The following is a 13,234-nucleotide window of genomic DNA, read 5'->3' on the forward strand; positions in this document are numbered from 1 at the left end:
CAACTAAGGGGGATAGCGGTTGAGGGCCCGGGGTGGTAAAACCGAAGCTCAACCACAATGTTTTACCTCCCCCAACCCCACACGTGAATGAGCCCTAATAGTGCAGCCAATCACCGTTCTCTGATCAACACCACACCAGCCAGAGTGTCACTAGACCAGTGTAACTAGAATCAGTGTTCTTTATTGCCACCACACCAGACCAGTGCTGCAAGCAACAGTTTTCTTGACCACCGCCAAACCAGTCCCAGTGTCACCAGACCAGTGTATGCCTGCAACAGTGTTCCTTATATCTGGGCCTCAGGCTGCTGCCTGTAGTAACCCTGGCCTTTTTATTGACCACATTTCTGCCTGTTGCCTGGACGATCCTGATACCAGTCCCAGCCATTCCCAGTGCATAACTGCACTCTTGGAACCACAAGAACTCTTTTGTTCTTCCTTTTTTTTTAGTCTTCTGTAATTCCTGGCCAGTGAACATGGCATCCCTGGCCAAGTACCAGTAGGCTAGGCTTGCTTGGCTTATAGGAACTGGGAATGCTATAGTTGACGCTACACTAAGCTATATTCCCTGACCAATTGTATAGAGGCGACCATTACAGTACATCTGAAATTTGGCCTGGGCAGCAAGGGGGTAAAAGTGTCCAGTATTGAGGTGGTTAAAGTATTTAAAGCTGAACGTAAGCCAAAATTCTTATAAATCATAGCGATGTCCATCTCTACTAACAGTGTACAATCTTTTATTTTGGAAATTATATATTAAAGGTCCTTGATCTACAACTGAAGAACATGATGGTAGAGTCTACTTTGAATTTAAAAATAAAATATTCAAAACTGAAAAAGGCACAGATCATCGCAAAGGTCATGTTTGGAAAACAGTGAAATGTGACATTTTTGGCTATACTAATAGACTTTTACTAACATTTACTCCCATTTGGAAAACGGGTATATGCGTAGATAGTATATACAGTATCTCACAAAAGTGAGTACACCCATCACGTTTTTGTAAATATTTTATTATATCTTTTCACGTGACAACACTAAAGAATTGACACTTTTCTACAATGTAAAGTAGTGAGTGTACACCTTGTATAACAGTGTAAATTTGCTGTCCCCTCAAAATAACTCAACACACAGCCATTAATGTCTAAACAGCTGGCAACAAAAGTGAGTACACCCCAAAGTGAAAAAGTCCAAATGGGCCCAAAGTGTCAATATTTTGTGTGGTCACCTTTATTTTCCAGCACTGCCTTAACCCTCCTGGGCATGGCGTTCACCAGAGCTTCACAGGTTGCCACTGGAGTCCTCTTCCACTCCTCCTTGACGACATGACAGAGCTGGTGGATGTTACAGACCTTGCGCTCCTCCACCTTCTGTTTGAGGAGGTCCCACAGATGCTCAATAGGGTTTAGATCTGGAGACATGCCTGGCTAGTCCATCACCTTTATTCTCAGCTTCTTTAGCAAGTTTGAATAGTGCCCTGTGGCCCAGTCTACGAAGGGAGGGGATCATGCTCTGCTTCAGTATGTCACAGTACATGTTGGCATTCATGGTTCCCTCAATGAAATGTAGCTCCCTAGTGCCGGCAGCACTCATACAGCCCCAGACCATAACACTCCCATCACCATGCTTGATTGTAGGCAAGACACACTTGTCTTTGTACTCCCCACCTGATTGCCACCACACATGCTTGACACTATCTGAACCAAATAAGTTTATCTTGGTCTCATCAGACCACAGGACATGGTTCCAGTAATGTTTGTGGGCTTTCATGTGCATCATCTTTAGAAGAGGCTTCCTTCTGGGAGGACAGCCATGCAGACCAATTTGATGCAGTGTGCTGCGTATGGTCTGAGCACTGACAGGCTGACCTCCCACCCCTTCGACCTCTGCAGCAATGCTGGCAGCACTCATAGGTCTATTTCCCAAAGAAAATCTCTGGATATGACGCTGAGCATGTGCTCTCAACTTCTTTGGTCGACCATGGCTAGGCCTGTTCTGAGTTGAACCTGGCCTGTTAAACTGCTGTATGGTCTTTGGACACCGTGCTGCAGCTCAGTTTCAGGGTCTTGGCAATCTTCTTATAGCCTAGGCCATCTTTATGTAAAGCAACAATTCTTTTTTTTTAGGTCCTCAGAGAGTTGCCATGAGATGCCACTCGGCAGACTACGCTAGCTCTGTGGGGATCGCTCTGTTGAGCAGGCGGATGACAGGTCCGTCTGCTCACTATGTCCGCTCTCCTCTATGAGGAAATCAGATGAAAGTGGACAGCGTGTTCATTTTCATCCAATCCCATCCGACCAGCTGGACGGATGGCGAACGTATCGCCATCTGTCTGTTTTAAGCGGATCTTGTCAGATCGGATGACAGGCAGTTGTCAGTGGACACATCTCTGCTGACATCCCCCTCTCCATAGAGAAGAATGGGTGGCCCAATCAGGTCAGCCTGAAAAATAGACAGACCTGATTGGTCTGATCGTGTGAAAGGGGCCTAAGTCAGTCTGTGTACCTGCAGAGCACTAATGAGGAAAGCTGCTGAGCTGGCATCCCTCTAGACGTGTTCCTATTGGGAGTATCTCACAAAAAAAATGACATTTTTGTTGCAGGGGATGCCTGAAGTCTGACTTGTATCTTAGTGTATACTTCTGGGAAAATTGGTGAGCCAATCATACAAGCAGGAAATTATGTTTCTGGGGTGTGGTCAGTACATATTCTGTGTACAGAACAACTCCAGGTAGCCATATTGCATTGCATTTTCAAAAAATGACAGCAGCTGCAGATAGAAAAGGAAAGGTCATTTTTAATAACATTCATTTACAATACGACTTGTGTCGCAATTGTATACGCTATATTATTTTTTCTTTATTTGCTATTTTTTTCCCCATGACAGTGGAGTTACCATGTAAAAAAACTGTTGTAAAACAGGAAAAGTGTGTAATCCAATGAACTTTAGAGTACATATAAACATCATTATTGGTAATCATTCTGGGATCATGGCTAAATCTACCTATATGACATACATATTATTCTCAATCTGTTCCAGAATATGATGGATGTTTTTATTGAGTTGGAGAAAAAAGGTCTACTGCAAAACCTGAAGTATTTGAAACAGAAATCTGAACATATGGTTAACGACTTCAAAAAGAAACTTTTAGAATATGAGCAAAACAACCCAGGTATGTGATATTTTCCCCAAAAAATAATAAATCATGAGATAATCTAGATTTGTTTAAGGGAAGTTTGATTACCTAGTTCATTTAGTGGAAACTCCTATGGGCTCCAGAGAGGAGATCCACAAAACATGGGTTATTGGTGTAGACCAGTGTTTCTCAATCAGGGTGCCGTCTGTGTTCCCCCAGGGTGCTGTGAGCACGGGACTCTATTTGCCCTGGATTAGTGTCACGAGTTATGACTCTGATTCAGGGCAGGCAGCATGGGAGGGCCACCCCCAGCATTCAGGAGAAGATGGAAATGTGCCTTCTCCAGACCTCCTCTAACTCCCACCCTCTGTTCCACTGCTGGAGCCAAAAGGTAGGGCTCTGATGTGAAGAGGGGACTGTGTGATTGGGGGGCTCTGTTATATGAGGGGACTATGCAATGGGTGGACTCTGATGTAATGGGGGACTCATGTATAGGGGACCTTGATTTATAGGGGAGACTCTGATGTGATAAAGGGCTCTTATATATGAGGGGAGATTTTATGTGATGGGGGACCTTTGAAGAGATGCAGAGACTCTGGTGTGAAAGCGAAACCTCTAATGTGTAGGGTGGCTTCTTATGTGAAGTTATTTCATTAAAGGAGAAGTGCAGTCTGATGCTGTAGCTTTCCCCCACCAGCTCTAAGACAGAACTGAACAATCACATGACCACTTATCGCTCACTTCTCAGTCTTCACTGAGCAGAGAGTGGTAACTGTCCTTCACTGGCTCTCTGCTCTGCCCCTCCAATGTTCCTTGGAGCGCCAGGCTGTAGAGGTGTGGGAGCAGCTGGCTAAGGCTCTCAGCGGCACAGCACATTTAAGACTGGAGTTTCTCAAGAATTTGCATACTTTTAAAGGTTGCCACAACTAGAGTTTATTTTGAGACACTTATTAAAGTGTATGTAAACCATAACAATGATCTTCTCTTATTTGCTGCCCTTTGGGTCTATTAAAACTACCAATGAAAGTATCTGTTCAATAAGTACAATATGTAAAACAAGATAAGCGTGCAACCTAAAAAGCATTAAAAAATAGAATGCTAAGTGTTCAATACATAATTAAAATCCATGAATCACGGTGAAAAGAAAAGTTCAATTAAGGTGCTATTATGAAAGTGAAGAGCGATTCACAACAACACTGGTGCTTCATACGGTGCTTTCTCTAACACAGACCACTGCACGCTTCTTATCAGAAAGGCTTGATCCCAAATTATAGGAATCTAATGTGCTTAAATCAATGTAGACCAGCTAGAGTATTCCACTCCTAGGGCTCCGTGAAAGGCAATTCTTTCTGGTAGGGTGTCAGCTTCAATCAAGCGGATTGCATTGTTAAAATATCCCTGGCTCTTTGGATCATCCTCTCTTTGTCCTTACACCCGTCTCATCTCCTCTTACAGGGCGGCCTCCTATAGTGCCCTATGCCTGCACTGGTGCACCTCACACCCATCTCTCTCCCCATCTCTTTATCTAATGCTGAAAAGCATTAGATAAAAACAAATAATAAAATAAATAAATAAAAAACATTGATCCAAAGCTTAAAAAAATTGCCGTGTATACATTGGGATGGAACCGGAAATTACATCACGCCAGTCCTCCTAGGCCATAGAGATGAGCAGAGGCCATCTTTCCTTTGCTCATCTATGTGACCAGCCACCGCCAGCCCCGGATCGGTTCCCAAGGCTACTCATCAGCCAGATAAAAAAAACAAAAGAAGCAATGTGTGTAGTAACTCACAAGACATAAGTGAAAGTCAGGCTGTGTAACATCATCAGATCTTTAAAGCATCCTCTGGGGGGAGGGAGGTGGTGATGTCCAATCCAAAGCGCCGTCCGTGGCTGAGTAGATGTTTAATGGGAGGAAATAAAGCCGGCAGCCTCCCGCCTCAGTGTACGATGAGCGGTCAGATGGAAGTGACCGACGGCTGCAAGGTTCCGTGGATGGATGGACGCTCTCCCGTCACCAGGGGTGATGAGTTCAAACAGCAAAGGAACGGCAGGCACGACGCGTTTCTGAGCATGCGCGGGGTCGATGTACCCGGCGCGCTCTTTCCTCAGGTGCTGGAGAGCCGTGGACTCTACAAGGTTTATATCTAGCTCAGTTAATTAGTGATTCACCGCAGCTGGAACAAAAGGGGAATGCCTCGGGATAAAAAGGATTTGGAACCAGAGCTGAAAGCAACCAGTTCATGGAAGGACAACAACTTTAAAATCAATTATACTTGAATGTACAGCATTAAAAACATAAACAATTAAAAGCATATGTTAAAGGTGGATTGTACTCGATTGGCTGGCCACAAATTCACATGTATGGGGCTGAAACAATAATCAGATATATATCAAAAATGGATGATAGGAGATAATCAGTGATAATATTCAAAGTTAGACAAATGAGCATGAACTGATCATGACTCCTAAACATGATAATAAAGATAAAATTACAAATATATATGTACATGAAAAATCATGACTTTAATGAAATTATGAATGTTTTAGAGGTGAAATACACTCTAAACCTATGGACACTAGGTATGTGGAAGGGGAAAAGGGGGACAAAAAAATTGTGATATTAATGTATTTATGACTAATAGTCCAAGGAGACATCATGTAACATAATAAATTGTTATGACATGATGGAACATGCATCAAGCAGCACAATACACAAAAAGTATCGTAAAGGATCTATATAAATCTATAACAACCTATAAATGTAAGGTATGTAAAAAAAAAAAAAAAATATATAAAAAAAATATATAAATATATAAAAATATAAAAATATATAAAAATATATATATATATATATATATATAAAATGTGAATACATACATCTATGAGAAAACTATCTGGTTGAAAGGGTATAAACGGCTCAAATTAAAAGATCCATGTGTGTAGATGGATAAAGGGAAAAAGAAAACTAATAAAGGCGACATATCATACAAGGGACCCAAGTCTGTATGTGATTGTTGACAAATAGATATGTCAAAATGGAAGATGTATATATATATAAGGTTATCAAAAAAAGGGGGGGGGGGGAAAGAGAATAACCTATTGTGCTATTTGGGACAAAAGAGGAAGAGGAGGAAGAAAGGAACCTCAATTATAGAATAGTGTGTACATCTAGTTCCTCGTTCAATCCTCGAGGGGCGAGAACGTCTAGCGTGTATATCCAAAAGGTTTCACGCATACATAATTTGGAAAAACGTTCTCCTTCTGGCAAATCTTTCGAAATGGATTCAATGACCCAAATTTCAAGTCCCTCAGTCGATTTTCCATGGACTTCTGAGAAGTGTCGCGGGACACTATGAAGGTCACTCCCACCTTCAATGAGACGGCTTCAAAGCCAGAGATGAGCAACATCCGGTTCGTTTTATCACTAGGTTCCATTGCCATTACAAAAAAATGGAAAAAATTCTATCCAAACATTGGGGCATTTTAAAACAGGACCCTCATCTCAATTCTGTCATCTTAGAGAAACCAAAAGTGACATACAGGAGGGCCACTACTCTAAAAAACAAGATTGCGCCAAGCAAATTGAAAAACATCAAGGCTACCAATCACCTGCCCTGGATGATCCCTCTGAAAGGCATGTACGCATGCAAGAAAAAACTATGCAAAATGTGCACCTTTGTGAGACATGGCCAAAAAGACTTCACACATAATGGAAAAACCTATGTCTTGGATAACTTCTACAACTGCTCTACTGAGTATGTTGTCTATTGTTTAATATGCCCGTGTCAGTTTCTTTATGTGGGTCGCACCATCAGACCGGTAAGACAGCGGTTTGGAAAACACCGCCGTCTCATTGAAGGTGGGAGTGACCTTCATAGTGTCCCGCGACACTTCTCAGAAGTCCATGGAAAATCGACTGAGGGACTTGAAATTTGGGTCATTGAATCCATTTCGAAAGATTTGCCAGAAGGAGAACGTTTTTCCAAATTATGTATGCGTGAAACCTTTTGGATATACACGCTAGACGTTCTCGCCCCTCGAGGATTGAACGAGGAACTAGATGTACACACTATTCTATAATTGAGGTTCCTTTCTTCCTCCTCTTCCTCTTTTGTCCCAAATAGCACAATAGGTTATTCTCTTTCCCCCCCCCCCCTTTTTTTGATAACCTTATATATATATACATCTTCCATTTTGACATATCTATTTGTCAACAATCACATACAGACTTGGGTCCCTTGTATGATATGTCGCCTTTATTAGTTTTCTTTTTCCCTTTATCCATCTACACACATGGATCTTTTAATTTGAGCCGTTTATACCCTTTCAACCAGATAGTTTTCTCATAGATGTATGTATTCACATTTTATATATATATATATATATATATATATTTTTATATATTTTTATATTTTTATATATTTATATATTTTTTTTATATTTTTTTTTTTATATTTTTTTAATTTTTTTTTTTTTTTTTTTTTTTTTTTTTTACATACCTTACATTTATAGGTTGTTATAGATTTATATAGATCCTTTACGATACTTTTTGTGTATTGTGCTGCTTGATGCATGTTCCATCATGTCATAACAATTTATTATGTTACATGATGTCTCCTTGGACTATTAGTCATAAATACATTAATATCACAATTTTTTTGTCCCCCTTTTCCCCTTCCACATACCTAGTGTCCATAGGTTTAGAGTGTATTTCACCTCTAAAACATTCATAATTTCATTAAAGTCATGATTTTTCATGTACATATATATTTGTAATTTTATCTTTATTATCATGTTTAGGAGTCATGATCAGTTCATGCTCATTTGTCTAACTTTGAATATTATCACTGATTATCTCCTATCATCCATTTTTGATATATATCTGATTCTTATGAGAAATTATTGTTTCAGCCCCATACATGTGAATTTGTGGCCAGCCAATCGAGTACAATCCACCTTTAACATATGCTTTTAATTGTTTATGTTTTTAATGCTGTACATTCAAGTATAATTGATTTTAAAGTTGTTGTCCTTCCATGAACTGGTTGCTTTCAGCTCTGGTTCCAAATCCTTTTTATCCCGAGGCATTCCCCTTTTGTTCCAGCTGCGGTGAATCACTAATTAACTGAGCTAGATATAAACCTTGTAGAGTCCACGGCTCTCCAGCACCTGAGGAAAGAGCGCGCCGGGTACATCGACCCCGCGCATGCTCAGAAACGCGTCGTGCCTGCCGTTCCTTTGCTGTTTGAACTCATCACCCCTGGTGACGGGAGAGCGTCCATCCATCCACGGAACCTTGCAGCCGTCGGTCACTTCCATCTGACCGCTCATCGTACACTGAGGCGGGAGGCTGCCGGCTTTATTTCCTCCCATTAAACATCTACTCAGCCACGGACGGCGCTTTGGATTGGACATCACCACCTCCCTCCCCCCAGAGGATGCTTTAAAGATCTGATGATGTTACACAGCCTGACTTTCACTTATGTCTTGTGAGTTACTACACACATTGCTTCTTATGTATTATTAAACTGTCTACACTTAGAGCGCTTCTCCTTTTTGTTTTTTTGCTCTAACAGAATCTCCTCTTGGTCTGTGGAAGAGCGGCTCAGTGTTTATGGACTACTCCTTTCTGACTACACGTCGATCCCATACAATACAGTAAATTTATTCCATCAGCTTTATTTAGTGTTTTGCTTTTGTCCTTTTCCCTCCCCCTCCCCCCCCCTCCCCCTTCTCCTTGCTTTTTTAATTGACTCATCATACCCATCCCCTGTGTTGGAGGTTTTTAGCGCTCTGGTTTCACATATGTTACTCATCAGCCAGATAAGCCTGGCAACCAGCGGTAAGTGGCATGGGGGGGGGGGGGGCGACGACCCCTCCGCCACTTCTAAAACTGATTCCGCTGTGAATCTGCTGCTCAGATCACTTTTATCAGAAAAGCCAGCACCTGAGGGAAAAAGTGAAGATCGGGGTTATGGCATGTATCTGCAGCCATAAGCCCAGTATTTAACGTCAAAGCAATTACATTAACGTCAGCAAATGGTAGGATCAAACTGAGCCAAATCTGTGCTTTGCAGGCCAAAGTAATGGGTTTGCTTATATGCCACCATGCAATAGTATATACTTGCCTTTTCTTCACCACCAAGAAAATACCTGGTATTTCAAGTTATGGAGAGGCAAGTTGACAGCTCTGGTTCTTGGTGATTTCTCAGTTATTACGTGGAAGCTGGGAAAGTTCTGAGCCCTGTGTAAGTTTAAATTGGGGTATGTTTCTTCACTTCTTATATCTCCCATGACTATTGGTAAGATCACTGCTTCCCTGCTTTTGATTTGTGTCCTGGCCATATACATTATATTTACATTATCAAGGATGGGGCAGGATGCATGGGCACACACAAGGGTGAGTATGAACACCCTAAACTCCATATTTGGCAGAAACAGAGCCATAAACTACTAGAAGCAAATTTAATGTCTGAAATTCCCCTAGCAATGAACAAACCCATAGATGACTCAGCACCGAAAGTTCCTTGTAAAAATAAATGATCAGTTTTAGGTGGGCTGACCTTTTCTTGCAAATGTTTGATATTAGATTAATGCATGGAAATCTGTGATTGCTCTTCCTGAAAATCTAACCTATGCTGGAACTTTGAACCAAAGTTTGAAACTCTTATCTAAGGAACCTTATATGGGCATTTCTAAGTTCTTAATAACAAAAGGAAATAATCTCATATGTACATGTTTTAGAAGCCAAATTTAAGATTTGTTTTTAATTAAAAGTATTTATTTTACTAACATATGTCATATACCAGACTTTTTCAACCAGGATTCCCAGGCACCCTAGGATGCCTTCAGGTTCCTTCAGGAACATTGGCATAATGTCTTAAAAAATGCCTAAAAATCGCCAGCGGATGTCAATTTCATTGTGCACCATTACAACCTCCTAGCCACCGGCATCCTAACAACCAATGATGTTATGGGCCGATAAGGGGGGCATCAGGCCCCTGCCCCTCTTCATCATCATTGGGGTCACATTAGCTGAGTGAGGGAGAGGAGAAACACTGGAATAATATTATGTTCCAGTGTGTAAGGTTGTATTTGCTTTGGAGGAATAAATCACCTCTTCCCTGGGTTGTCCTACGTGTGTGGATGTTGCTGCATATTGCAAAACTATTGGTTTCGTTTTTTACATTCAAGATTGTGCAGGATATTTAAGGGCGCCTTGACTGAAAAAAGTTTTAGAAACACTGCCGTATACACTTGCAAAGTTACATCTTTATTTTCTTTAGTTGCAGATGAGGGTCAAGGTGAAAAAATGCAATTACTTTCAGAAGATCATTCAGAGGTACATAAAATAAATACCACTTTATAATTATTCATTTTATCCTGAAGGTCTTTAGTCCAAACAACATTTTTTTCTAGTTTCTGCTACCAGAGCTTTTTTGATCACTAAATTGCATTAACAATTTAAATTGAATTTAAAATGAAAAGACGGATAATATGCAAAAAAGCTCTCATAGCTGAACTCCAGTTATCTTGCATTAAACCTGAATGTGGGAGCAAAGGTACACCAGCGACCTCATTAAGATAGAACAAGAATTTTGTATTCATCTCTCTGTTACATTCTGAAACACAGGCTGATGACACTTTTGCTCAGATTTTCCTGCCCGAGATAACAGCTGAAACCAGAGCCACAATAGGTCAACTTATTACCTTTTAGGATCTCCACATGATCAGACTATTAAAAAGAACAACAAAATATCAGATTAAGTAGTCATTTTACTAAAGCGTTTCACAGTATACTTAAAGTGATACTAAACATATGATCTTTAATTGCCATTATCCTTTTTATTTATGTATAAAAATCATGCCACTGTATTTAATATAAAAAATAATCTGAGAACCCTATTTAATCTTTGCGGTTTAGAAGTTATATGACATTTCCCAGGTCTTTCTTGTCTTCAGGGAACGTTCTGAGGGAGGAGTTTCTAATATTCTGCTGAGCAGGGACCTCTAGTTCCTCCTGTATTGAATTGTGTTGTAACTGTATTGTCTTCCCTCACATTGTAAAGCGCTGCGCAGACTGTAGGCGCTATATAAATCCTGTATAATAATAATATATGAATCTGTGTCTGCACAGCATTGATTGGTGCTGTGCCAGTCACATGACATAGAAAAAAGGGCTTTTAGAATAGACAATTCAAATAATCAATATCAACAACGTGTTTTAAAGCTTCATGCAAATCTATATTTCAAAGCAAATATATATACATTTTTTTTTTTTTTTAATAACATGGTGTAGGTGGAGTTTATGTATGCTTTGCTGTTATCTTCCTCAATGTCTCAACTTCCAACTTACACCTGATAGTGGGCGAAAGACCTGGGGAAGGATTTGATGGAGGAGACTGGTCTTGAATATTGGAGACTGTGAAATCCTGTTCACTTAACATAGTACAGTAGGTGTTCAAACCAATTACAAAGTAATAACACGCTGGTATCCAGTACTAACCAGAATCTCACGGTTTATACCTGACTCGTGATTTTTTCGGGGTGTGAACTACAGGGAACCTTCTATCACACATGGCCTGTTATGCTTGATGGCTCTGCACCTGTAGGCTACTATCATTTCATTTTAACCACATTGATGGGTCAGGTGGTCCTTCTCACAGCTGAGTATTCCCTTCTCTTTGTCAGGGCACGTGGTCTCCTTAAAGCACAATTGAAACTTATGGTCCATTCCCTTACTGCTGCTAGTAGATGACTGGTGATGCACAAAAAACCCCAACCATTCTACAGCTGAAACTAAATCCAAGATCACGTACAGTAAACTATGCTGCACAGGAATGTGGAGGCTAGGTTGTCTGACCCAATGCAAAAATGTTCTGCTGTTTGGTACCCCTGGTTTACACACTTCCTACCTTCTGGAATACTGGCCTATTTGGCCTTTAGACTTGGCTAGACTGTGCCCATTTTACCTACCTTTCCTAACTTTAGACCCAACAGTCCCTAACACCTTCCCTCTTCCTGTTCCATCCCGTCAACTTATTGGTCAGGCAGAAGGGATTTGGACTGCTCAGCCACTGTGTTCTTACATGTCTCTTACTATACTGTCAACCTTGCTTTGACGTCTAAAAGTAGTTGGTTAAAGAGTAACTCCACTTTTGGTGAGAAAAAAACATTCCCCTCTGGGTAATCTATGTACATTTCAGGCATTTTAACAAACTTTGTTTCAGATTCCTACCTTTTGTTATTCTCAAGAAAGAGCTGTTTGTTTGTCTGCGTCCTTGTGCTAAGTATATCTGTATGGGAGTGGTTTTATAATTAGCTGCTGCACATGCAGGGTTCTAATAAGGAAAATGGGGCCTGCATCCCTTTAGATGTAATTTCCTATTGAAGTAGCACACCAAAAATTAGATTTTTGTTGCAGGGAATGCATGAAATCTGACCAATCACTCAAGCAGAAAATTATTTTTATGGGGGGTGGGGGGGGGGGGATTTGTACACATTTACAGCCATATTGCATTGCATTTTATAGAAAATTACAGAGCTGCAAATTAAAAAGGAAAGCAGTAAAAACACAGCTAAACCTCCTGTTTAACTGCCCGCCCTTAAAATGTAAACAAAGCCCTAGGGGCTCGTTGACATGGGCAGACAGGAGGGCAGTTAAAGCAAACAGTTGACCTGCATTTTTAATGCTTCCCAACAACCAATCTAAAAAAAGAAGATGCAGCTGCTCAGAGCTGGACACATGCCATGACTTGATGCTTTGCAGTCATGGCATTTACTGAATGGAACAGGGCCACGCTGCAACTGCATGCAATGCACATGGCTGCAGTGCAGTGGGTCAGTGGGTTAAAACAGGCAGTGAGAAGGTGTCATATGTCCTCCTCCCTGCCTATCAAACACCCTCTGGAAATTGATCTGCCATGGATCATTTGTCAGAGGGGCATCAATGATCGCTCTTAGAGCCCATTCAGATCCCCTTGCTCCCTCAGAGCCCCCCTAGATCCCTTTCTATGCACTTCTTAGAGACTACCTCGCCTTCCCCCCTTCATTCTACTGACAGTCCCTCTCAGCCGGACACCAGATATGCAGCGTCAG

At 41.0% G+C, this 13,234-nt stretch overlaps 2 protein-coding genes across 2 annotated transcripts in view; both read left to right on the forward strand.

Annotated features, from left to right (window-relative positions):
- LOC309559212 (caspase-8-like) overlaps positions 1-3,177 on the forward strand; it is a gene marked incomplete at its 3' end in the record, with an annotated part of 64,953 nt that extends 61,776 nt beyond the window's left edge. The window contains exon 4 of the mRNA XM_082262431.1: positions 3,037-3,177. Within this exon, the coding sequence (XP_082118557.1) occupies positions 3,037-3,177 (141 nt within the window). The remainder of the gene's footprint in view (positions 1-3,036) is intronic.
- A 224-nt stretch (positions 3,178-3,401) lies between these two features.
- LOC309557703 (caspase-8-like) overlaps positions 3,402-13,234 on the forward strand; it is a gene marked incomplete at its 5' end in the record, with an annotated part of 29,147 nt that continues 19,314 nt past the window's right edge. Inside the window, one exon of the mRNA XM_082260481.1 lies at positions 3,402-3,524. Within this exon, the coding sequence (XP_082116607.1) occupies positions 3,402-3,524 (123 nt within the window). The remainder of the gene's footprint in view (positions 3,525-13,234) is intronic.

Source organism: Pelophylax lessonae (genome assembly GCF_965119305.1).
Source record: "Pelophylax lessonae genome assembly, chromosome: 6".
NCBI classification, from domain to species: Eukaryota; Metazoa; Chordata; class Amphibia; order Anura; family Ranidae; genus Pelophylax; species Pelophylax lessonae.